At 48.0% G+C, this 26,304-nt stretch overlaps 2 protein-coding genes across 5 annotated transcripts in view; one reads left to right on the forward strand and one right to left on the reverse strand.

The window, feature by feature from the left end:
* The window catches only part of LOC121006077 (oocyte zinc finger protein XlCOF8.4-like), a 65,910-nt gene extending 40,965 nt beyond the window's left edge, over nucleotides 1-24,945 (reverse strand). For 2 of the 4 annotated variants that reach the window (XM_040438975.1, XM_040438978.1), the window contains exons 1-5: nucleotides 24,838-24,945; nucleotides 11,011-11,176; nucleotides 10,392-10,577; nucleotides 10,193-10,316; nucleotides 7,166-7,245 (exon numbers count right to left, since the gene is read on the reverse strand). In XM_040438975.1, the coding sequence (XP_040294909.1) occupies nucleotides 7,166-7,245; nucleotides 10,193-10,316; nucleotides 10,392-10,577; nucleotides 11,011-11,130 (510 nt within the window). In that variant the 5' untranslated portion in view covers nucleotides 11,131-11,176; nucleotides 24,838-24,945. Of the gene's footprint in view, nucleotides 1-7,165; nucleotides 7,246-10,192; nucleotides 10,317-10,391; nucleotides 10,578-11,010; nucleotides 11,177-24,823 lie in introns of all 4 variants that reach the window. The other 2 variants (XM_040438976.1, XM_040438977.1) reach the window with 2 other exon arrangements.
* The window catches only part of LOC121006072 (zinc finger protein 287-like), a 519,245-nt gene that overhangs the window by 431,799 nt on the left and 61,142 nt on the right, over nucleotides 1-26,304 (forward strand). The window lies entirely within an intron of this gene.

Genomic DNA, 26,304 nt, shown 5'->3' on the forward strand with positions numbered 1-26,304 from the left:
AGTGAGCGGTAACACCAAGGGGCGGAACCTTGCCCTTGGCGAGATAAGCCTCAGTAACAGCCATCTTGACCAAACGGGCGATAGTAACTTTGGACGCCGCCATCCCTCTGTGCGACCCCTCCGGAACCACAAAGAGCGAGTCAGTACGCCTGAAAGAGCTGGTTACCTCCAGGTAAACCTTGAGCGCCCTGACAACGTCCAGGCGATGAAGCTCCCTCTCCGGGGGGTGGGAAGGGGAAGGACACAAAGAGTGGAGAACGATGTCCTCGTTCAGATGAAAGGCGGAGACCACCTTAGGAAGGAAGGAAGGGACCGGACGAAGGACCACCTTGTCCTGGTGGAACACTAGGAAAGGTTCCAGACAGGAGAGTGCAGCCAATTCGGACACCCTCCGAAGAGAGGTGACGGCCACAAGGAAAATAACCTTGCAGGACAGAAGTCGCAAGGAAACCGTCCGCAGAGGCTCGAAAGGAGAAGCCTGGAGCGCTGAGAGAACCAGGTTCAGGTCCCAGGGCGGTACCGGAGGGCGGTACGGGGGAACCGCGTGAGCCACGCCCTGAAGGAAGGTCTTGACAGGACCAAGGGGGGCCAGTGGGCGCTGAAACAAAATGGACAGCGCAGACACCTGACCCTTCAAAGAACTAAGACCCAGACCTTGGGCAAGTCCGCTCTGCAGGAAGGACAAAACAGTGGGGAGAAAAAAGCGGAGCGGAGGAATCCCCAGATCGGCACAGAACCCCAAATAGGTCCTCCAGGTCCTATAATAGATCCTAGAAGAGGACGGCTTGCGGGCACGGATCATGGTGCGGACGACGTCCGCAGAAAAACCCCTACGTGTCAAGACGGTGGTCTCAACAACCACGCCGTCAAACGTAGGGACCTTAAACGCGGGTGGAAGATCGGTCCCTGAGAGAGAAGATCTTCCCTGGCGGGCAGCGGCCAGGTCGCGTCTGCCAGGAGCAGCATGAGGTCGGCATACCAAGACCGGCGGGGCCAGTCCGGAGCGACCAGAATCACCGAGACGCCCTCCGCCGCGATCTTCCGAAGGACTTTGGGCAGGAGTGGGATGGGAGGGAATATGTACGGACGCGCGAAGCCTCGCCAAGGACGAACGAGGGCGTCGGCTCCGCAAGCTCCCGGATCCCTGGCCCTGGACAGATAGGCGGGGACCTTGTGATTGAACTTGGAGGCCATGAGGTCCACGTCCGGCATGCCCCAACGAAGGCAAATGGCCTCGAATACCTCCGGGTGAAGAGACCACTCGCCGGGGTCGACTGTGGTGCGACTGAGGAAGTCCGCCGCCCAATTGTCCACCCCTGGAATAAAAATTGCCGATAGAGCCGGGACGTGGGCTTCCGCCCAACGGAGAATGCTGGTGACCTCCCGCATCGCTGCGAGTGCCCCCCTGGTGGTTTATGTATGCCACGGCCGTGGCGTTGTCCGATTGCACACGAACTGGATGACCCTTCAGCAGATGAGTCCAGTGTCGCAGAGACAGAAGGGCCGCTCTCAGCTCCAGGACATTGATCGAGAGTTTGGACTCCGATGGAGACCAAATGCCCTGGACGGATCGGGGAGGAAACACGCCTCCCCAGCCCAAGAGACTGGCATCGGTTGTAACCACCAACCAGTTGAGCGGCAGAAAGGACCTGCCCAGAAGAGGGGACTGTAACCACCAGCGGAGAGATGACCGCACCGGAGGCGATAGATGGAAGGGATGATCCAGAGACTGCGGCGATTTGTCCCAGGAGGAGAGGATCGCCCGTTGGAGAGGGCGGGAGTGAAACTGCGCAAATGGGATCGCCTCGAAGCAGGCAACCATCTGCCCCAAGACCCGCATGCAGAAGCGGAAGGACGGTCGACGGTGGAGAAGGAGACCCCGAATCGCCCGGCGGAGGGTCAATCGTTTTTCCGAGGGAAGACGTACCTCCGCCGCTCCCGTGTCTAAAAGCATTCCCAGGAAGACCAGTTGTCTGGAGGGGGGAAGGGAGGACTTGGGGAAGTTGATGACCCAACCGAACCTCGCCAGAGTCTCTAGAGTGAGATCCACGCTGGCAACCGCTTGAGAAAGGGACGGAGCCTTGATGAGGATATCGTCCAAGTACGGTAGCAGAAAAACACCCCTGGAACGGAGTAAGGCCAAAACCGGGGCCAGGACCTTGGTGAACACCCGGGGGGCTGTTGCCAGCCCAAAGGGAAGGGCGACAAATTGGAAGTGGAGGTCCCCCACGGCGAATCGGAGGAAGCGATGGTGACACCGGGCTACCGGAACATGGAGGTAGGCATCCTGTATATCGATGGAAGACATGAAGTCTCCCCGCTCCAGGGAAGCCACCGCGGAACGGAGGGACTCCATCCGAAACCGTCGAAGGAGGAGAAAACGGTTGAGCTTTTTGAGGTCCAAAATGGGCCGCACCGAACCTCCCTTCTTGGGAACTACAAAGAGGCTCGAATAGAACCCTTGGAACCTTTCCTCTAGAGGAACGGGGGTAATCACCCCTCTGTCCAGTAAGGCTTGAACAGTCGCGGAGAACGCAGCCGCGCTTTTCGGGTCCCGCGGCGGGCGGGAGCGAAAGAACCGATCTGGAGGGAAGGACGCGAATTCGATTTTGTATCCGGAGGACACAATTTCGAGAGCCCAGGCGTCGGAGACGTGAGCCATCCAGACGTCCCTGAAAAGGAGGAGCCGGCCCCCCACCCAGGTGGGTGGGGGCGCGCCTTCAGGCAGAGGACTGTTTTGCTGCGGGTGTGCGGGCAGCCTGCGGCCTGCGCCAGGAGGGCTGCGCCCGAAAAAACGGCTTCCTACGCTTATCCTGGGGAGGGACTGAAGCGGCAGCTGTGGGGGGAGCCCCAGAGGTCCTGCGGGAGGACCGAAAACGAGATGCACTAGGTCGTCCGCGGGGGGCGCCCCTGGCTTGGGGTTGAGGAAGATGGGTGCTTTTACCACCCGTGGCCTCCGAAATAAGCTCGTCTAGGCGGACCCCGAAAAGGCGGGAACCCGCAAACGGTAGCCCCGCCAAGGAACGTTTGGAGGCAGCGTCCGCTTTCCAAACCTTCAGCCAGAGTTCCCTCCTGACAGAAACTGCCAGGGCGGAGGAGCGTGCTATAAGGGCTCCCGCATCAAGGGAGGCCTCACAAACAAAATTCCCGGCCCGAATAATAAGCTGGGCCAAGGAACGTAGGTCCTGGATGGGGACGTCCGAGTCCAACTCCTGCTCCAGCTGCGCACCCCAAGCAGAAATTGCTTTACCTGCCCAAGCAGAGGCAAAAACCGGTCTGAGGGCAGAACCGGAGGCAGCAAAAATGCCCTTGGAAAGGGTCTCCATGCGACGGTCCTCCGCTGACTGAAGAGAGGACCCGTCGGGAACAGGGATGGCCGTGTTCTTTGACAAACGGGCCACAGGGGGGTCCACCTTGGGTGGGGACGACCAGGTGGCCACGACATCGGCTGGAAAAGGATAGCAAATGTCCAGCTTCTTGGGGTTGACAAAACGGGCGTCCGGGCGAGCCCAAGCCTTAGACACCACGGAGGAGAAATCAGAGTGGATTGGAAAAACTTTTGAGGCCTGCCTGGGTCTGATAAAGGAGACGCTAGCTGCGTCAGAGCTAGGGGGGTCATCTTGCACCTTAAAGGTGTCACGAATATCAGAGATGAGTTGACCCATCGCTGAGGCTAGCTTGGACGGCAGGGCCGAGTCCATTTCCAAATCTGAAACCGCCAATTCACCTTCAGAGAGCGAATCCTTTGGAGAGGAGAGGCCCGTCTGAGTGCGCACGCGTGGCAGGGAGAGGGAGGCATCCGAGGAGGAGGCTCGCTCTACTCTAAAACGCTTCTGAGAGTGCCTAGCTCGGGAAGGGTCACTAAGAGAGGGTGAACCCGCCGCAGCGGCAGAAGCGATGGACCCGGAGGGCGCGACAGTAAGAGTGGCGTCCTGCGGGGTAGGCGGCCTGTCTATTAGGCGGCCCACGACATGAGTGAGGCTTTCCACGGCCTGGGACAGGGATCTAGCCCAGTCAGGCGGGTCAGAGGAAGCAGGGAGCGACACAGCGGGCGACTGAGGCTGCGGTGGAGCTCGGCATGCAGGACAGTGCGGATCAGACTGCCCCCGGGGAAAGGCTTCCCTACAAGCGGTACAGGCATGGTACCAAGGCTTGGCAGCTGCAGAAGGGTCTGACATGGTGGAAAAAAAAAAAAAAAAAGTTGCACTTAAAGTGGGAGACCCCAGGTGAAAAACGGGGATCACACCCAAGCAACAGTACTGGTGGCACGGAGGGGGTTAACAGTCCTACCAGACCCAGATGATGCAAGCGGCAGACAGCAAGGGCAGCAGACTGAAGAGAGGCTGTGGAGGAGAGGCGGCAGGCACGGAGATGAATAGCTTCAGGATCGGACGGCAGAGAGGGTTCCACGCAGCACCTGAGATGTGGAGCCCGACGAAACAGGAAGTAGCGGAGCGCATGTAGGAAGCTCCGCCCCCCCCCTTGCCGCGCTGAAGGAGAAGCAGAGCCGCGCGCGCGGCAAAATGATTTAACCCCCTAGGTAGATGAAGTGCCGGCCAAAATGAAAAGGTGCCGTTCGCGCCAAGTAAGCGGCCCCCGCCGCGCCTGAATGTGACGACTCCTGCATACAGCCGTCCCCCTGACTGCCCTGCCGTTAAAGAGGTAATCACCCCTCTAAGAACCACCTTGTCCTGGGTCTGCAACACCAGAACGAAGTCCCCCCCAAATGATGGCCGGTAAAGTTGCCGGCCCCGATATGCCCATGGGGGAGGGGGGGGGGGGGTTGATGGACACCACGGAGAGATGTAGCAGCGGTGGGAGGGAGGGAAGGGGAGGCTGGAGCAGCCACTCTCACCATACGCTGTCTTCGCCCTCAATCCATCCAGCAGGGTCGCCCCTTCAGCCACTGGCACCGCAGTGGCAGGAAGCCGGGGGAGGGACTTGGCGTGCGGGCGACCCTTGAGCTGGCGGGACGCAGGGGAGCGAGGCTGCCCTGGTCCACCTTGTCTTCTGTGGGGGAGGCGGCAGTGCAGTATTACCGGCACTGGCGCGACTCAACCCCGGGAGAAAACAGAGGGGTCTAGTGCGCCTCTGTTGTCCCTGTAAGTAGAAAAAAACCGAATTAAAAACAACAAATAACGCAAAAAATAAAAAATTATAGGAAAACAACCCTGCCTAAGCAGGGAGTGTCTTGCCTCCTTGGACACTAAGCAAAAACTGGTAGTCTCTCTCTCCAGGCTGAAGGGTATAGCTGATGGAGGAGGGGCTTACAGCTTTCACTTAGTGTCACGCCTCCTAGGGAGCAGAGCTATACCCATGGTTTCCTGTGTCCCCCAAGGAATATGGGCGAGAAAAATAATTTAACTCACCTTAATCTACTTGATCGCGCAGCCGGCATCTCTTCTGTCTTCTTCTTTGCTGTGCACAGGAATAGGACCTTTGATGACGTCACTGTGCTCATCACATGGTCCAATCACATGGTGAGGGACCATGTGATTGGATCATGTGATGTGACGTCACCACAGGTCCTTAGCCGGCAGCTCAACATTACAGAAGAAGACAGAGATCCGCAACTACGCGATCAAGTGGACTCGGTGAGTAAATTTTTTTTTATTTTTAACCCCTCCATCACTATTTTACTTTGCATTCTGTATTCAGTTATAAGGGAAAATAATACAGATCGGGTCCCCAGCCCGATCGTCACCTAGCAACCATGCGTGAAAATTGCACCGCATCCGCACTTGCTTGCGATTTTCACGCGGCCCCATTCACTTCTATGGGGCCTGCGTTGCGTGAAAAACGCAAAATATAGAGCTTGCTGCGATTTTCACGCAACGCACAAGTGATGCGTGAAAATCACAGCTCATGTGCACAGCCCCATAGAAATGAATGGGTCATGATTCAGTGCGGGTGCAATGCGTTCAACTCACACATTGCACCCGCGCGGAATACTCGCCCGTGTGAAAGGGGCCTTACACCCACAGTGACGTAACTGTACATGGATGGTGCAGTATAAGTCCTGAGAGAGGCAAATGCACTGAGCCCATTCCAAACATTGAGAGTTCCACATGTGTAATACAGCCGGCACATGGCCGCAATCGGAGATACACAGCCTGACGAATAGTATTCTACTGCAGTCTATGAGATAAGTGATCAGAAGGTCGCACGTTCAAGTCCCCTAAGGGGCTAAAAATAGCAATTAAAAAAAGTTTCACATTTTTTTTAAAACCCCCCAAAAAATAATAAAAATTCTAATCACCCCTTTTCCAATTTTACATATTAAAAAAATGGGCAGCGCCACATCTTAAAATGTCTTAACTATTAAAATATAAAAAAATATTTTCCTGCGCTAGTAATGCTGTAACAAAAAAAAAAATTTTGCTGTTATTTGAACACCTCGCCCTCCAAAAAATGTTGAATAAAATGTAATAAAGTCATATGTACCCCAAAAGGTACTAGTAAAAACAGATCACCCCACAAAAACCATGCCCCCTCACAACTCTGTAGACAGAAATATAAAAAAGTTGTAATAATATAGTGATGCAAAGGAAAAAAAAACTTTTTTTTTCAAAGTAGTAAAACATAATGAAAACAATGTAAATTTGAATAAGTTCGCCTTGTCATTTTTAGCACACAGTGAACGTTGTAAAAACAAAATCCCAAAAACCTTGGTGGAATTTCCATTTTTTTTTTTTCCCAATATTATCCCACAAAGATTTTTTTTTCCTGTTTTCCAGTACAAGCTATAGTAAAAATATGGTGCTATTAAAAAATACAACTTGTCATGCAAAAAACATACGGCCATATAAACAAAAAAAAAAATTAAAATTATGGGTCTTGGAAGGCGAGGAAGAAAAACTGAAAATGAAAAAATAAAAATAGCAGGTGTTCTCAAAGGATTAACTGATAATTTTTTCTTTAAAAAAAAAAATGATTGACCTCCAACTGACACACACCTTGTCCAAAAATTCAACCAACCAATCACAGGTCACTCGCCTTGCTTCCAGGTAAAAATTGTAAAAACAGATGCAAACTTTGAAACTATTTAGTTTCTCTAAAAAACTCATTCTGTGTCTGAAACAAAAATGTGATGTGAAAGAAGCCATATATGGAAAAAGTAAAAAAGGTTGAAAATACTGATGTCATGCACCATCTAGTAACTTACCGTGACCTCACACTGTGCTGCCTGACTCTCTTCCGAATTCTTAGGGGGGGACTCGTAGGGCTTTTCACTCCTGGTTCCATCTGAAAGAATGTGAATGGGAAAACATTACAAAATATCTACCTGCGTTGTAATTCCTCTTCTCTAAGGGTATCTGCACACATTGCAGATTACGCACGGTTTTTCCACGTGAATTCTTGTGCAGGAAAAATGCAGCGTACTACAGTACCAGCCAAGTGTATGAGATTAGATTGCTTTTTTTCTTCCATGCCGAAATTTACCTGACTTGAATGTCAATTCCTTGTGGGATTTTTGGGGTGGATTTCACTCTTTTCAATGCAAGCCAGGGGCGTAGCTATAGGGGGTGCAGAGGTAGCAGTCGCTACCGGGCCTAGGAGCCTGAGGGGGGCCAAGGACCCTTGTACCAGACAAGAAGACACCGGTATTATAGAAAGTGCATGCTGGTAAAGTTACTCCTCTTGCTGGAGGGAAGAGGTTAGGTCAAGAATTTGGCATGGGGAAGGGGGGGGAGGTGCCGTTTCAATTTTTGCCTCAGGCAGCACGAAGGGTATGTGCTTCCCTGCCCCTGGCCACAAAGCACTTTAGGGGAGGGGGGCCAAAGCTGAACTCTTGCACCAGGGCCCATGAGCTTTAGCTACACCCCGATGCAGGTGTGAGATGCACGAAAATTCTGCATCAAATCCACACCAAAAACTGCAATTACATTATGTTTTGAGATCCGGCAGGGCTGCTGTTCTAATAATACAACCGGCTGCATCCGTTCAGAAGGGATCCGGTTGTATTATATCAAAAATGTAAAAACCGTTTTTTTCGGCACCATTGACTCACATGGCTTTCCCATGATGCACACAAAAGCACTGCTTGCAGCGATTTTGTGTCCGGCATGGGAACGCAACAAACCGGAAGGGAATGCATTCTGGTGCACTCCATTCTGGTCTGTTAAATTTTTTCCCCCATTGACAATGTGTCGATCTTAAAACCGGACAGAACAACGCAAAGGTGAAAGTGGCCTTACACATACGGTTTTGGGTACTGAAACGCACAGAAAATCTTACGAAAACCATGTTGATTTTTTGTTTTGAAAGCCGCACCCATTTGCAGATAGCCTTTTACACAGCGCCGAATGAGCGCTCATTGGAATGCTTGTTTCCTATCTGCCCCCTGTAAGCCGGGCAGCGATCAGTCGGCAAACACTCGTTTGTCAGCCAAAAAAAATATCACTGGTCGGCATAATCCATAAAATTAGAAGATCGTGCAAAAGTTCATTTATTTCAGTAATGCAACTTAAAAGGTGAAACTAACATATGAGAGAGACTCATGACATGCACAGCGAGATATTTCAAACTTATTTTTTGTTATAATTTGGATGATTATGGCTTACAGTTTATGAAAACCCCAAAGTCACAATCTCAGAAAATTAGAATATTACATGAAATCAATAAAACAAGGATGTTAAATAGAAAAATGTAGGACCTCTGAAAAGTATAATCATGCATATGTACTCAGTACTTGGTTTGGGCCCCTTCTGCATCAATTACTGCCTCAATGCGGCGTGGAATGGATTTCATCAGCCTATGGCACTGCTGAGGTGTTATGGAAGACCAGGATGCTTCAATAGCACTGTTTGATCTCATGTCTCTCATCTTTCTCTTGGCAATGCCCCATAGATTCTCAGGCGAGTTTGCTGGCCAATCAAGCACAGTAATCCCATGGTTATGGCAGTGTGGGCAGGTGCCAAGTCCTGCTGTAAAATGAAGTCACCATCTCCATAAAGCTCGTCTGCTGAAGGAAGCATGAAGTGCTCCAATATCTCCTGGTAGACGGCTGTGTTGACTCTGGACTTAATGAAGCACAGTGGACCAACCCCAGCAGATGACAGGGCTCCCCAAATCAACACAGACGGTGGAAACTTCACACTGGACTTCAAGCATCTTGCATTGTGTGCCTCTCCATTCTTCCTCCAGACTCTGGGTCCTTGGTTTCCAAATGAGATGCAAAAGTTTCTCTCATCAGAAAAGAGGACTTTGGACCACTGAGCAAGACCAGTTCTTTTTTTTCTTTAGCCCAGGTAAGACGCTTCTGACGTTGTTTGCTGTTCAGGCTTGACAAGAGCAATACGACATTTGAAGCCCATGTCCAGGATCAGTCTGTGTGTGGTGGCTCTTGATGCACTAACTCCAGCCTCAGTCCACTCCTTGTGAAAGGGTGACCCCCCCGTGTTGGCGATCGCCGCAAACCACAGGTCAATTCAGACCTGTGGTTTGAGGCTTTTACCTGGTGCTGCAGTGGTGCCATCGGGTCCCCATGGGGCTGTGGGGGGACCCGATGGCATGGAAGGCAGCGCGATGCCCCATCCCATTCACTTCTAGGGGACAGCTCCTTCCGATTCACTTGAACAGACAGGAGCTGTCCCATAGAAGTGAATGGGGACACCATGAGCGCTGCTTTCTCTTCAAACAGCTGATCAGCGGGGGTGGCGGGAGTCGGTCCCCTTCTGATCTGATATTAAAGGGGTATTCCCATCACATACAATGGGGGCGTATCGCTAGGATATGCCCCTATTGTCTGATAGGTGCGGGCCACACCTCTGGAACCCGCGCCTACAAGGAGAATGGAGCGGGGAGAGTGGTAGCTGGAGGACCCCGGGTTTCCCGGGGTCAGTTCACCACCAAGTGCTGTTCCCATAAAAGTGAATGGGAGCGCACCACACACACGCGGCCCCTGCTCCCATTCATTTCTATGGGGCCGACGGAAATAGCCGAGTCAGCGCTCGGCTATTTTCGGCGGCTCCATTGAAATGGAGGGCAGCTGCGCATGTGCAGTGCGCCCTCCATTCATTTCCCCGCTCCATTCTTGTTGTAGGTGATGGAAAAACCCCTTTAATGACCTATCCTGATGATAGGTCATCAATAGAAAAAAGTGGACAACCCCTTTAAGGTACAAATCCAAAGCAAACCATGTCTCATCTGTGGGCTCTCCAGGTAATGGTTAGGTCAGGGAAAGTCTCACCAGGAGATGCAATGTGCTTCTGGTCTTCAGACATCGCATCCTTTGTTGGAGCATTGGGTCTTTCTAAATTATCCCCCTCCTCCATGGAGAAATAGACAGTGACATCCTGACACCCCATAGGAACCTGAGACACACAAAGATACAGTCATCATCCAGGTACATTACTACATAATATCCCAGCATTCCCAGTGGTACTCACCTCTCCAGTCAGTAGCTGAGTGATAGTGTTGGTAAGTGCCAAGATCTTCTCATCATTTTTACTCTCTTCCATCACGTCAGTTTGGGGGCTGTTGTTTAAGCTCTGATTTCTACAGAATCCTCCTGCTACAATAGGGCTACTACTGTGCGTGACTTGGCCACCAGACATCTTTAATACAATGTAATCCTGCGAGTAGAAATATATTTTATACTTAGTGCAGACCGCCATGGTTCTACGTGGTCACTACACCGTACATACCTGGCTTATGTAATGACAATGTGCCCCGTAATCCAGTTATTTGTCATGTCTATTATTTATTAATAAAGATGTCAAATGACATTATTCCCAGAATCCCTCACTCGTCCTGTCATACAACTTTGTTTTATTAATAAAGATAAAAGTGAAGTCATGTGACACCATTCCCAGAATCCTTCATCATTCATATCCCCGTATTATTAAAGGGATATTCCACCACAACCAAAACCCTGTTCCATAAAAATAAAAATGAAACAACCTTATAGTCACCTCACCGATCTCCTACAGCTGCGACAGTGCCCCTACGCACTGTGCTGGAATACCACTTTAATAGCCATAGCAGTCATGTCCCAGAATCCCTCACCTCTCCAGTCAGCAGGTAGAGAATATCTAAGGTTATATGCATTATCTTCTCAATCAAGTGATTCCTGGCCTTGTCCATGTTGAGCACTTCAGTCAGGTCATCTAGACGAGAGAGCTTCATCTTAAGGGTTAACGCCTGTGGTATCCAGGAGGAGTGTGGCCTTCAGCTGGAAAACAGATCCGCAAAGCAATAAGTGCACAGAAAGTAGCCCAGAATGCTGGTGTACATGTGCCCTACATTTATTAAAGGGGGTTTCTGAGATTCAGATAAGGAGATTAGGAAAATTGGACAAAAGTGTTCGGTTTAAAGAAGACAAATTTATCAAACAACAGGAGACATTTGATAAATGTGCTATAAAGTATTCCAATGCAGACTCAAGCAAAACTTCAAATATTCCCCTCATAGACTTCAATGGGTCTTCGATCTGCACGATGTGGTGAAATATAGGACATGTTCTATCTTTAGAAGCACAGACCCGGAAGCATATAGAAGGGCTTCACAAATATTGTTGCACAAGCATTTAAAAAGTTGCAGAAGGGGGGCGCGAATCTCTGGCTCCTAAACATCCCCGGCTTATTTACCGCATATAGGGCACTCTTGGCTGCTATTTATCAGCGATAGGTCACAGGAAGGGACCCTCTTCAACACTTGCACCCACGGATCGGGATTCTGGAGGTATTTCCCACTTTTTCGAGGGCAGAGTGTCTACCAATATGGCGGAGGAAGCGCCTGGGGCAGCCTCGCCTGCGCATACCCAGAACTAGAGTTTCCCGACATGTGGACTCTCTACACACCGGGACGCTAAGACCACCGGATGCCCGGGTTCCTATGCAGTGGCAGCGATTCCCAGCTCAGCGGCTCCCTCCTCTCCCTCCCTTTCGAGATATGTGGAGGCATCCTCTGGCTCCTTGCCCCAGCAAGGAGGCTCCCCCACCATGACACCCAGGTCAGTTAGGTTGTCCGACGCAAAAGACCAAAATGGCGACTGGGACTGGAAAATGCGCCTTGAGGCACTCCCAATAAAATCAGAGATAGATGCTTTATTCACGAGATTGGAGGCCTCCCATAAGCAGGATATGGCGGCCCTATATCAGGACATTAAACATGTCGGCCAGAGGGTAGAGGAGATAATGGAGCTACAAGACCAAGTACTTGCAGTACTGGACTATCATAAGGTCATAAATGACCTTATTGCACAGATCCAGAATATACTAACCCACCTGGACGACACTGAAAATAGGAACCGGAGAAACAATCTCCGCATCAGGGGGCTCCCTGAATCAGTATCTCCACCAGACTCTGATCGAATCCACAGAGCTCTGGGCCCAAAACAGGAGACCTTCCCGCCCTCGTGACATTATATGCAGAATTCATTTCTACAAGGACACGGAAGCCATTCTTAGAGCTGCTAGAAACTCAGAGGCAAACCTTTTCGAAAACAAAGAACTCCTCATCTTGCCGGATCTCGCGAGGCGCACTTTAATTTTCCGCAAGGGCCTTAAACCCCTCCTGACAACTCTCAGGGACAACACCATTATCTATAGATGGGGATATCCCTTTCATCTAATTGCCAAGAAAAATGGGAAAACAGCAATTTTTAAATCTCTAGCTGATTTACCAAAACTACTGGAATCTTTTATCTACCATCAGTGGAACTCGCTGAGTGGCCAAGGCCACGCTCGATCCACTCCATTCCACATCGGTCATTGTTTAGTACTCCACTGAGCCGATCTAGCTGGCTCTCCTTTTTTCTGTTCGAGTTTTCACCCCTGAATGTTATGTTTTCATACTGTCAACCTTGTACCTGTCTTCCCCACCATATGTCCTACCCTCCTTTTATGTTCCTACCCTGGGTAAGGGATCTGACCATTTTGAGAATTATACTATTTACCTACCCACCATGATGACACCTCTCTCATTCTGCACCTACAACGCCAGAGGTCTTAACAAGCCTGAGAAACGTAGCCAAATTCTATACTGTTTCCATAAGAAAAGGGTTATGCTAGTCATGATCCAAGAAACCCATTTTAAGGCTACATCTACGCCCAGGTGTAATAGCAGATACTATCCTGACTGGTTCCATGGCCCCAATCCTACTAAAAAGGCAGGAGTCTCTATTGCTTTTCATAAAAAATTCCGCCCTATGGTCTTGTCCTCAGACCCTTCCTTAAACTCTCAGTTGATCAATCCATTCTCACAGTCGCTATGTTTATTTTCCTAACCAGGGACAGACGACCTTCGGATCCAAAACGGTTGGCCAGATTTGCAGAGGGATCTTCTACCATCCTAGGAGTTGACTTTAATATAGTGATGGATCCAACCATTGATTACTCAACCGGTAAGTCCTCTGTCTCCCCAGTGTCCCTGCGGTGTTCAGGGCCGACCTTGCGGCACTTTGGCTGGTTGACCTGTGGCGTATTCTGTATCCAGGAGTCAGGGACTATAGCTTCCATTCACAAGTTCACAATAGCTATGCAAGACTTGATCACCTTTTTATTTCTCATAAACTCTTAGATTCTGATCCCCGTTGCTCAATGGATGCTCTCTTATGGTCAGACCATTCACCTTTATACGGCCTATTATGCCCACTTTCCACACCCTCACGCCCATATACTTGGAGACTAAATGGTAACCTGTTAAATGACTTGGTCTGTATGATGGATACACAAGCTGCTATCCTGGATTTCACTAGGAACCACAAGTCTAACACAACTGCAGCACCTGTGATATGGGAAGCCCTCAAATGTGTGATCAGGGGTTTATTCCTATCTCACGGAGCCAGACTCAAAAAAAGAATGTTCACACAAGCTTGCCACCCTTCTTGCGCATCTTGATCACAAGGAGACCCAAAATAAGACTTCCCCATCTGACCAACTCAAAGCAGATATCGCTTCACTACGTCAGCAAATACTTAAGATACTAGATCAAAAATTCCTGTGTATCCAAGATAAAATCAAACAAAGCTTCTATGAATACGGAGATAAAAGTGTCAGATGGTTGGCGAGGGCACTCCACCCCCGGATACCTCTATCATATGGGTCAACTCTTAACACGGCTTCTAGAGGCCCGGTTCACTCTCCCTCGGAAATAACATCAGGCATACTATACCAAACTTTATGATCTTGGGGCTAGAGGAGGTGCCAATTTTGGGTCTACCCCATAAGACATTATTTAAGCCAGTTTGGTCCTACACGTATCTCACATACCTCATCCTCTAGCTTGGAGGAGGATTTTTCTTCCTCGGAGCTCCTGTATGCCATCAAGGATCTCAAAACCGGGAAAAGCCCAGGTCCAGATGGTCTGACTCCCCGTTTCTATAAGCTACTTGGAGAGGAGCTGGATCCAACCATCATTCAGGCATTTAACTCAATCTCAAAGGATTGCCCTTTTCCCCACCAGGCTCTACAGGCTCAGATTACAGTCATTCCCAAACCGGGCAAGGACGCTTCCCTATGTGCCAATTACCGACCTCTCTCTCTACTTAATGTAGACTTAGTTATACGCCAAGCTTCTGGCCCTGTGACTACACCCACACATTCCTGGATGCATTCATAGGGAACAGGAAGGCTTTCTCCTGGGTAGGGAGGCTCGGGATAATACCCTAAAGTCCATGTGTTTAAAAGCTAGAGCAGGGCTGATGAAAACACCCTTATGCCTGCTCACAGTTGACACGGAGAAGGCATTTGACAGGGTTAACTGGCAGTTCTTAGCGGAGACACTGGTTTCTATAGGTCTGGGAGATAGGATGATAGACAGGATTCTCGCGCTCTATTCCTCTCCGTCAGCACAGGTCCGAGTTAATGGCTCGCTGTCCAACCCCTTCACCATACGGAACAGGGCTCGCCAAGGATGCCCTCTTTCACCATTCCTTTACATCCTAGTTATGGAGTCTCTAGCTAATGCCCTTAGAGCAAACCAGTCCATTAAAGGAATACAAATAGGCAAAACCGAACACAAACTGTCATTGTTTGCAGATGACCTCCTTTTATATTTATCATCACCTAGGCTGGGTCTGCCCTCGGTTCTCCGAGAATTTGAGCTCTTTGGACGTCTCAGCAACTTCAAGGTGAATATCCAGAAGCCACCCAACTTAGGGAAGCATTCTCCTTTGAATGGGCTTCACAATCCATGAAGTACTTAGGTATTCACCTGTCCGCAAATCCTTCCCACCTTTTTAATTTTAATTGTAAACCCGCATTGAGATCCATTGGGAGTCTACAGAGGTGGTCCTCTCTCCAAATCTCATGGTTTGGCAAAATCAATGCTCTTAAGATGGACATTTTACCCAGACTTCTGTATCTATCTCAGATGATCCCTTGTGGGATCCCTCAAGCATTTTTTTGCCCACCTCAGGAGACTGACTCCTCAATTCATATGGAAAATCTCTAGGGTTAGGTTAACCTCTTATGGACACAGGGCGTACAGGTACGCCCTGATGTCCGAGTCCTTAAGAACACAGGGTGTACATGTACACCCTGTGTATTTCCGATCACCGCCACGCGGTGATTAAAACGGGGTGCTCGCTGAAATCATTCAGCAGGCACCCTGTGACAATGCTGAGGGGGGTCCTGTGACCCCCCCCCCGTATCGGCGATGCAGTGTTTCCGGGTCATTCGGGTCTCCGGTGATCAGATGACCCGGAATCGGTGACGCCACCTCTCAGGATCTCCTGTGATTGGCTAGATGGACGGTCTCCCCGCCCACAGACTTCAGTGTGACAGAGGAGAGAGGAGCCCCGTGTTGGTACCTCTGCCGCCCACGCGATCCGCCACCATAAAGGGCCATCTGGCACATAAACAATTAGGGAGAGCTTTAGCTGCAGCTTAAAACCCCCCTGCGCCGATGACATCACCGAAAGAGAAGACGTCATCGGCGCAGGCGCACTGAGGGAGTTCTGAGGAGACGAGCCTCCTCATCTCAGAGCGCCTGCGCCGAATGAACAGAGGCGCGCGATTTTTGAAATACTGACAGGGCCGGCCGGAGGAGGAGATCACGGCTGGCCCTGTCAATCAACACGACGAGGGGGCGGTTTTCTGCTGCGGCTACCAGCAAGTAGACGCCCTACTTGCTGGTAGAGACCGGATTTACATATTATAAAACTTCGTTTTCTAAAGAAACGGCCGCATAAGAGTAAGTGATAAGATTATATTCTTCTATATCGCGCTATAAGGAATGTAACTATCCCAAAAAAATAAAAATGACTTTTGTGGGGTGACAGAAGCCCTTTAACCACCTCAGCCCCCAGTGCTTAAACACCCTGAAAGACCAGGCCACTTTTTACACTTCTGACCTACACTACTTTCACCGTTTATTGCTCGGTCATGCAACTTACCACCCAAATGAATTTTACCTCCTTTTCTTCTCACTAATAGAGCTTTCATTTGGTGGTATTTCATTGCTGCTGACATTTTTACTTTTTTTGTTATTAATCGAAATTTAACGATTTTTTTGCAAAAAAAATGACATTTTTCACTTTCAGTTGTAAAATTTTGCAAAAAAAACGACATCCATATATAAATTTTGCTCTAAATTTATTGTTCTACATGTCTTTGATAAAAAAAAAATGTTTGGGTAAAAAAAAAATGGTTTGGGTAAAAGTTATAGCGTTTACAAACTATGGTACAAAAATGTGAATTTCCGCTTTTTGAAGCAGCTCTGACTTTCTGAGCACCTGTCATGTTTCCTGAGGTTCTACAATGCCCAGACAGTACAAACACCCCACAAATGACCCCATTTCGGAAAGTACACACCCTAAGGTATTCGCTGATGGGCATAGTGAGTTCATCGAACTTTTTATTTTTTGTCACAAGTTAGCGGAAAATTATGATTTTTTTTTTTTTTTTTCTTACAAAGTCTCATATTCCACTAACTTGTGACAAAAAATAAAAAGTTCTATGAACTCACTATGCCCATCAGCGAATACCTTGGGGTCTCTTCTTTCCAAAATGGGGTCACTTGTGGGGTAGTTATACTGCCCTGGCATTCTAGGGGCCCAAATGTGTGGTAAGGAGTTTGAAATCAAATTCTGTAAAAAAATGACCTGTGAAATCCGAAAGGTGCTCTTTGGAATATGGGCCCCTTTGCCCACCTAGGCTGCAAAAAAGTGTCACACATCTGGTATCTCCGTACTCAGGAGAAGGTGGGGAATGTGTTTTGGGGTGTCATTTTACATATACCCATGCTGGGTGAGAGAAATATCTTGGCAAAAGACAACTTTTCCCATTTTTTTATACAAAGTTGGCATTTGACCAAGATATTTATCTCACCCAGCATGGGTATATGTAAAAAGACACCCCAAAACACATTCCCCACCTTCTCCTGAGTACGGAGATACCAGATGTGTGACACTTTTTTGCAGCCTAGGTGGGCAAAGGGGCCCATATTCCAAAGAGCACCTTTCGGATTTCACAGGTCATTTTTTACAGAATTTGATTTCAAACTCCTTACCACACATTTGGGCCCCTAGAATGCCAGGGCAGTATAACTACCCCACAAGTGACCCCATTTTGGAAAGAAGACACCCAAGGTATTCCGTGAGGGGCATGGCGAGTTCCTAGAATTTTTTATTTTTTGTCACAAGTTAGTGGAAAATGATGATTTATTTATTTATTTATTTTTTTCATACAAAGTCTCATATTCCACTAACTTGTGACAAAAAATAAAAACTTCCATGAACTCACTATGCCCATCAGCGAATACCTTGGGGTCTCTTCTTTCCAAAATGGGGTCACTTGTGGGGTAGTTATACTGCCCTGGCATTCTAGGGGCCCAAATGTGTGGTAAGGAGTTTGAAATCAAATTCTGTAAAAAATGACGAGTGAAATCCGAAAGGTGCTCTTTGGAATATGGGCCCCTTTGCCCACCTAGGCTGCAAAAAAGTGTCACACATCTGGTATCTCCGTACTCGGGAGAAGTTGGGGAATGTGTTTTGAGGTGTCATTTTACATATACCCATGCTGGGTGAGATAAATATCTTGGTCAAATGCCAACTTTGTATAAAAAAATGGGAAAAGTTGTCTTTTGCCAAGATATTTCTCTCACCCAGCATGGGTATATGTAAAATGACACCCCAAAACACATTCCCCAACTTCTACTGAATACGGAGATACCAGATGTGTGACACTTTTTTGCAGCCTAGGTGGGCAAAGGGGCCCATATTCCAAAGAGCACCTTTCGGATTTCACTCGTCATTTTTTACAGAATTTGATTTCAAACTCCTTACCACACATTTGGGCCCCTAGAATGCCAGGGCAGTATAACTACCCCATAAGTGACCCCATTTTGGAAAGAAGAGACCCCAAGGTATTCGCTGATGGGCATAGTGAGTTCATGGAAGTTTTTATTTTTTGTCACAAGTTAGTGGAATATGAGACTTTGTATGAAAAAATAAATAAAAAAAAAAATCATCATTTTCCACTAACTTGTGACAAAAAATAAAAAATTCTAGGAACTCGCCATGCCCCTCACGGAATACCTTGGGGTGTCTTCTTTCCAAAATGGGGTCACTTGTGGGGTAGTTATACTGCCCTGGCATTTTCCAGGGGCCCTAATGTGTGGTAAGTAGGTAAATGACCTGTGAAATCCTAAAGGTGCTCTTTGGAATGTGGGCCCCTTTGCCCACCTAGGCTGCAAAAAAGTGTCACACATGTGGTATCGCCGTATTCAGGAGACGTTGGGGAATGTGTTTTGGGGTGTCATTTTACATATACCCATGCTGGGTGAGAGAAATATCTTGGCAAAAGACAACTTTTCCCATTTTTTTATACAAAGTTGGCATTTGACCAAGATATTTATCTCACCCAGCATGGGTATATGTAAAATGACACCCCAAAACACATTCCCCAACTTCTCCTGAGTACGGCGATACCACATGTGTGACACTTTTTTGCAGCCTAGATGCGCAAAGGGGCCCAAATTCATTTTAGGAGGGCATTTTTAGACATTTGGATACCAGACTTCTTCTCACGCTTTGGGGCCCCTAGAATGCCAGGGCAGTATAAATACCCCACATGTGACCCCATTTTGGAAAGAAGACACCCCAAGGTATTCAATGAGGGGCATGGCGAGTTCATAGAAATTTTTTTTTTTGGGCACAAGTTAGCGGAAATTGATATTTTTTATTTTTTTTCTCACAAAGTCTCCCGTTCTGCTAACTTGGGACAAAAATTTCAATCTTTCATGGACTCAATATGCCCCTCACGGAATACCTGGGGGTGTCTTCTTTCCGAAATGGGGTCACATGTGGGGTATTTATACTGCCCTGGCATTCTAGGGGCCCTAAAGCATGAGAAGAAGTCTGGAATATAAATGTCTAAAAAATTTTACGCATTTGGATTCCGTGAGGGGTATGGTGAGTTCATGTGAGATTTTATTTTTTGACACAAGTTAGTGGAATATGAGACTTTGTAAGAAAAAAAAAAAAAAAATTCCGCTAACTTGGGCCAAAAAAATGTCTGAATGGAGCCTTACAGAGGGGTGATCAATGAGAGGGGGGTGATCAATGACAGGGGGGGTGATCAATGACAGGGGGGTGATCAGGGAGTCTATATGGGGTGATAACCACAGTCATTGATCACGCCCCTGTAAGGCTTCATTCAGACGTCCGGATGCGTTTTGCGGATCCGATCCATCTATCAGTGCATCCGTAAAAATCATGCGGACATCTGAATGGAGCTTTACAGGGGGTTGATCAATGACAGGGGGGTGATCAGGGAGTCTATATGGGGTGATAACCACAGTCATTGATCACGCCCCTGTAAGGCTTCATTCAGACGTCCGGATGCGTTTTGCGGATCCGATCCATCTATCAGTGGATCCGTAAAAATCATGCGGACATCTGAATGGAGCTTTACAGGGGGGTAATCAATGACAGGGGGGGTGATCAATGACAGGGGGGTGATCAGGGAGTCTATATGGGGTGATAACCACAGTCATTGATCATGCCCCTGTAAGGCTTCATTCAGACGTCCGGATGCATTTTGCGGATCCGATCCATCTATCAGTGCATCCGTAAAAATCATGCGGACATCTGAATGGAGCTTTACAGGGGGTTGATTAATGACAGGGGGGTGATCAGGGAGTCTATATGGGGTGATAACCACAGTCATTGATCACGCCCCTGTAAGGCTTCATTCAGACGTCCGGATGCGTTTTGCGGATCCGATCCATCTATCAGTGGATCCGTAAAAATCATGCGGACATCTGAATGGAGCTTTACAGGGGGGTAATCAATGACAGGGGGGGTGATCAATGACAGGGGGGTGATCAGGGAGTCTATATGGGGTGATAACCACAGTCATTGATCATGCCCCTGTAAGGCTTCATTCAGACGTCCGGATGCGTTTTGCGGATCCGATCCATCTATCAGTGCATCCGTAAAAATCATGCGGACATCTGAATGGAGCTTTACAGGGGGTTGATCAATGACAGGGGTGTGATCAGGGAGTCTATATGGGGTGATAACCACAGTCATTGATCACGCCCCTGTAAGGCTTCATTCAGACGTCCGGATGCGTTTTGCGGATCCGATCCATCTATCAGTGGATCCGTAAAAATCATGCGGACATCTGAATGGAGCTTTACAGGGGGTTGATCAATGACAGGGGGGTAATCAATGACAGGGGGGTGATCAGGGAGTCTATATGGGGTGATAACCACAGTCATTGATCATGCCCCTGTAAGGCTTCATTCAGACGTCCGGATGCGTTTTGCGGATCCGATCCATCTATCAGTGCATCCGTAAAAATCATGCGGACATCTGAATGGAGCTTTACAGGGGGGTGATCAATGACAGGGGTGTAATCAATGACAGGGGGGGTGATCAGGGAGTCTATATGGGGTGATCAGGGGCTAATAAGGGGTTAATAAGTGACGGGGGGGGGGGTGTAGTGTAGTGTAGTGGTGCTTGGTGGGACTTTACTGAGCTACCTGTGTCCTCTGGTGGTCGATCCAAACAAAGGGGACCACCAGAGGACCAGGTAGCAGGTATATTAGACGCTGTTATCAAAACAGCGTCTAATATACCTGTTAGGGGTTAAAAAAAACACATCTCCAGCCTGCCAGCGAACGATCGCCGCTGGCAGGCTGGAGATCAACTCTCTTACCTTCCGTTCCTGTGAGCGCGCGCGCCTGTGTGCGCGCGTTCACAGGAAATCCCGGCTCACGCGAGATGACGCGTATATGCGTCGCTGAGCGCAGGGCTGCCACCTCCGGAACGCGAATCTGCGTACAGCGGTCCGGAGGTGGTTAATGGAGCCAAGGAACGTTGGTTCCGTATACGGGACGCAAAAAACGGCCTGCAAGACGAAAAAAAAAAAAACGGTAGTGTGAAAGAGGCCTTACAGTGGAACAGTGCAACAGTGTCCTGTAGACTGCAGGAACTCAACTACAAGATACTGACTCGGTGGTATAGGACATCGGTAAAGTTCCACCAGGTTTAGGCCTCCTGCACACGGCCATATGGCTTTTTCAGTGTTTTGCGGTCCTTTTTTCACGGATCCGTTGTTCCGTTTTTTGTTTCCGTTTCTGGTCCATTTTTCCGTATGGCATATACAGTATACAGTAATTACACAGATAAAATTGGGCTGGGCATAACATTTTCAAAAGATGGTTCTGGAAAAATGGAACGGAAACGGAAGACATACGGATGCATTTCCGTATGTGTTCCGTTTTTTTGCGGACCCATTGACTTGAATGGAGCCACGGAACGTGATTTGCAGGCAATAATAGGACATGTTCTATCTTTAAACGGAACGGAAAAACTGAAATACGGAAACGGATTGCATACGGAGTACATTCCGTTTTTTTTGCGGAACCATTGAAATGAATGGTTCCGTATACGGAACGCAAAAAACGGCCAGTAAACGGGGAAAAAAACGGGTCGTGTGCAGGAGGCCTTATGCTTCTGTACCCGATACCTGCTGGCGTTGTTCGGCAGTGGTCGGCACAATGCTTCACGTCTGGTGGGATTGCCCGGGGGTGGCTCCTTTATGGCGAGATGTATTCACCTTATATAATTCCCTTTACCGGTCTACTATACCTCCCTCACCTACAGTAGCCTTGTTATCTGTTTTTCCAGGTCGGATCCAACAGATTAAGGCCTCCTGCACACGGCTGGTTTTTTTTCCCGTTTACTGGCCGTTTTTTGTGTTCATTTCAATGGTTCCGCAAAAAAAACGGAATGCATTCCGTTTCCGTATTTCCGTTCCGTTTTAACATAGAACATGTCCTATTATTGCCCGCAAATCACGGTCCGTGGCTCCATTCAAGTCAATGGGTCCGCAAAAAAAACGGAACACATACGGAAATTCATCCGTATGTCTTCCGTTTCCGTTCTGTTTTTTGCTGAACCATCTATTGAAAATGTTATGCCCAGCCCAATTTTATCTATATAATTACTGTATACTGTATATGCCATACGGAAAAACGGAACGGAAAAACGGAACAGAAATGGAAACACAACGGAAACAAAAAACGAAACAACGGATCCGTGAAAAACGGACCGCAAAACACTGAAAAAGCCATACGGTCGTGTGCAATAGGCCTAAGAGAGGAGCACTCAGACTCTTTGTTTTGGCCATGATGAGGCAAATAATTCCCCACAAATGGAGATCAACTGAGAGTCTTCAGAGAATAACTTGGGTTTCTGCACCCGATATCCTTGTTCACATGGAAGAGCTCGGGGCTGAAGATCGCGATCTGGTGTCTGCCTTTGCACGGGCTCGGGAGCCTGGGCTTCAGTTCCACAAGTCCTTGCAATTCTCGGACTGGCTGATCAATGGCGTTGTTCCTTCACAGGTCACCTAGATGGTCAGTGTCTCTGATAAGGTACACACTCTTACCCACCCTTGTATCTGTCCAGTCTCTTATGTAAGTCTGATACTGCATTATGTCAAACTTTACTGATGGAGACACAATGTTTTTGTGCCTATAGCACTTTGTTATTGTATTTCAAAACTGTCTTAATAAAAAAGAGATTGAACCATAAAAAGTTGCAGAAAAGGGGGTCATGCTGCAATTTTTACTACAAAAAGAGGCATAAAACTGTTAGGAAATGATCCCCAACGTCTTTAAGAGCTAGCTCAGCTGAATGTAATGATACCTTTCACTTAGCAATCCGTAGCTTCATTTTGGAGAAAAAGTGCTTTTAATCTATATGCAAATGAGTAGTTAAGTGCACTGAGGGCAGGCCCAATCAACTCTGTGCCCCCCTTCTTTTCCTGCTTCCTCTACCAGCTTATACCTCCATGACTGAAAGGGCCAAGTTGGGCTGGCAGAGGAAGCTGGAGGAGCAAGGGTGCACTGAGTGGCTTGGGCCCGCCCTCAGTGCACTTAACTGCTCGTCTGAACATGAATTAAAAGTACAATTTCTCCAGAATGAAGCAACGAATTGCTAAGTGAAAGGTATCATTACATTCGGCTAAGCTAACCCTACAAGACATTACGCCTGGTGTAACACTGAATTTCCAGGTGACAGACTCCCTATAATACTGGTATGAACCAGCTTTCTGGAGCAAAATAACACGGATGAGAGTTTGGGCTCATGCACACAAACTTATTTTTTGTCCGTGTCCGTTCCTTTTGCGGCCTGTATGAGGAACCACTCACTTCAATGGGGCCGCAAAAAAAAACGGAAATGACTCCATGTGCATTCTATGTCCACATGGCCAATCTGCAAAAAAAAAGATCATGTCCTATTATTGTCTGCATTACGGACAAAGATAGGGCTGCTCTACCAGGGGCTGGCCGTTCTAAAAAACACGGAATGAACACGGCGGGTACCCGTGTTTTGCGGATCCACAATTTGCATACCACAAAGCACCAATGGTCGTGTGCATGAGCCCTTTGTAGAAACGTTCATTACTGATAATTGGTCTCTAATGGTCTTTTTGCCCATAGCAACTAGTTTTGATAAATAAGGCCCCATTGTTCCTGTGCAGCAGATGATGGGGTCTAAACAGCGACCTGCTGCCCTGGAACAATGATGGTCTATACGATCAGGCAATTATCTGGAACATGTAGTTCAGTCCCGATAATTGTCCGATATACCGGTACATGTAAAAGGACCTTTACCCTGCGTTTTCCTATTTAGTATGTAGTGGTGACATGTCAGTTTCCCTCCCATGTGCATAGCCTTACATTTATCTTACTCCTTGCCCAATTTTCCATTTCATTGTGAGAATATTAATATAAAGAACTATAAAAAAAAAAAAAAGTTTTTAATTTATGTGTAAAAGGGTCTACTTTTTCAGCCTATTGTGAAGCAGGATATCACCTCCTTACCAGTAATAAGCGGAGGACATAAAACAGAATCATAGCTCTACTGTGCTGCCAGAGCCAAGATAGGCAGCATTCTCACTCTGTTCCGGATCTACATACAGGGACTAGGACTGTATTGCTCACTGATAGGAGCCCCTTCTGGTCAGGAAATGGCTGACTGTGGTATTCTATACAAGGAATGGTATATGGTATTTTTTATTTTACAGAATGCTGCCAATGGGTTCTCCAGACTGCAAGCCAAGCAAAGGCTTAGTAACTGACAGGCACCAAGGTCCCGTTAGCAAAACGGAGTCAAACAGTGACAGCCATCAGATTTATTGTTGTCCATGGCAACCATTCCCAAGCATTATCTGACTGGAATTCCCATCATGCTCTGTGTTAGGCCCCGCCCACACCGCTTCTTAGCGGTCTACAATGAGACCCACAAGTCACATCCCTTTATACGACATTACGGTGCAATAATTATCCACCCCCATTTCTACCGCATCCCGGCCCCTTCCTGTGATGGCTCCCCGGGGCCCCGCGCCGCACATACACTGGAGGCGTCACCTGTGAAAGCCGGGTTATCTCGGTCCTCCAGGGCGTATATAGGAGAACAGTTCTTTCTACCGGAGCCCAGTCTCATCTTTCGGCGTCTCCGGCAGAGGAAAGTCACGTGATCCCGCCATGTCTGCAGTTATAGGAGACATTTTGTTGAAGTCCGCCTTCACTTCGTGGAGGAGAATGTTTAGAAATAAAGAGGGCAGGTCTGGACGGCCTCAGTGGGGACTGTAGACTGTTCTGTGTCGTTCTGCCTCTAGTGAACCACTACTTACTGGTCGGATATCTTCTTAGTGGGGCTGCTGTGATTCCCTGCCATCTAGTGGTGACATGAAGTGTAGCCGATGCAGCGATCCTGAAGTCTAGTGTAAGCAAAAAAGGAAATTAGTGGAAAAAAAAATAAGCACATTTATTTATTGATAAACTCCTCTTTAGTGTCTTCATAGCAGTGGGAAGTTACAGTGATGCCTAGTTCTGCCTCATATCAGTTACACTGACCCACAATTTTAGCTCTCTCATTGCCAGCCACATTACCCCCATAGCAATGCCACTTACACTGCCACCATAGCAGTTTATGCCACACTAGCTATAGGCACTGATGTTGTCCGCACATCTTTTGGCTCTTGGGGTGCACCTCAGTTCAGTCAGTCTAGTGGTACGGCTTCGTTGTGGGGGCACAGACAGAACTACATGTTGGTATTGAAGGCTCAAACCACTACACCTGGAAGGAGGGTATGCTTTGCCTTGCATAACCCGTCTTATGAGACCTAGCACTTAACTCCACTATTTGGCAGTGGGGTGGTAGTCCCATGTCCCAGGTGCCTCTCACCTAATTGGTGTTGTGCGGTCTGCCACCGCAGCTTTTCTAGCGATACCCGTTAAGGCTGCAGTAATGGCGGCTATTACCAGAGAGGAAGATCTAATATATCTCTGACAGATGGAGAAGGTTTGTCAGAGCAGACATTTTCTCTTGTCGCCAGAAACCATCTTTTTCTATTAGGCCCCTTGCAAGATGAGCGATACGGATTAGGTCCGGATGCGTTCAGTTAAAAATGCGCGATTTCGCAAGCAAGTTCATTCAGTTTTGCCTGCGATTGCGTTCAGTTTTTATTGCGTGGGTGCAATGCGCATTGATGCTTTTTTTTACGCGCGTGATAAAAAACGGAAGGTTTACAAACATCTCTTAGCAACCATCCGTGAAAAACACATTGCATCCGCACTTGCTTATGAATGCGATTTTCACGCAGCCCTATTCACTTATATATGAAAAACGCAGAATATAGAACATGCTGCGATTTTCACGCAACGCAGAAGTGATGCGTGAAAAACATTGCTCATGTATACAGACCCATTGAAATGAATGGGTCAGGATTCAGTGCAGGCACAACGCGATCACGTCACGCATTGCACCCAGGCAGAAAACTCGCTCGTGTGAAAGGGGCCTTAGTTTTACAGAACAAACCAGTATGATAAACC

The sequence above is a fragment of the Bufo bufo genome, chromosome 6, assembly GCF_905171765.1.
Source record: "Bufo bufo chromosome 6, aBufBuf1.1, whole genome shotgun sequence".
Classification (NCBI taxonomy): domain Eukaryota; kingdom Metazoa; phylum Chordata; class Amphibia; order Anura; family Bufonidae; genus Bufo; species Bufo bufo.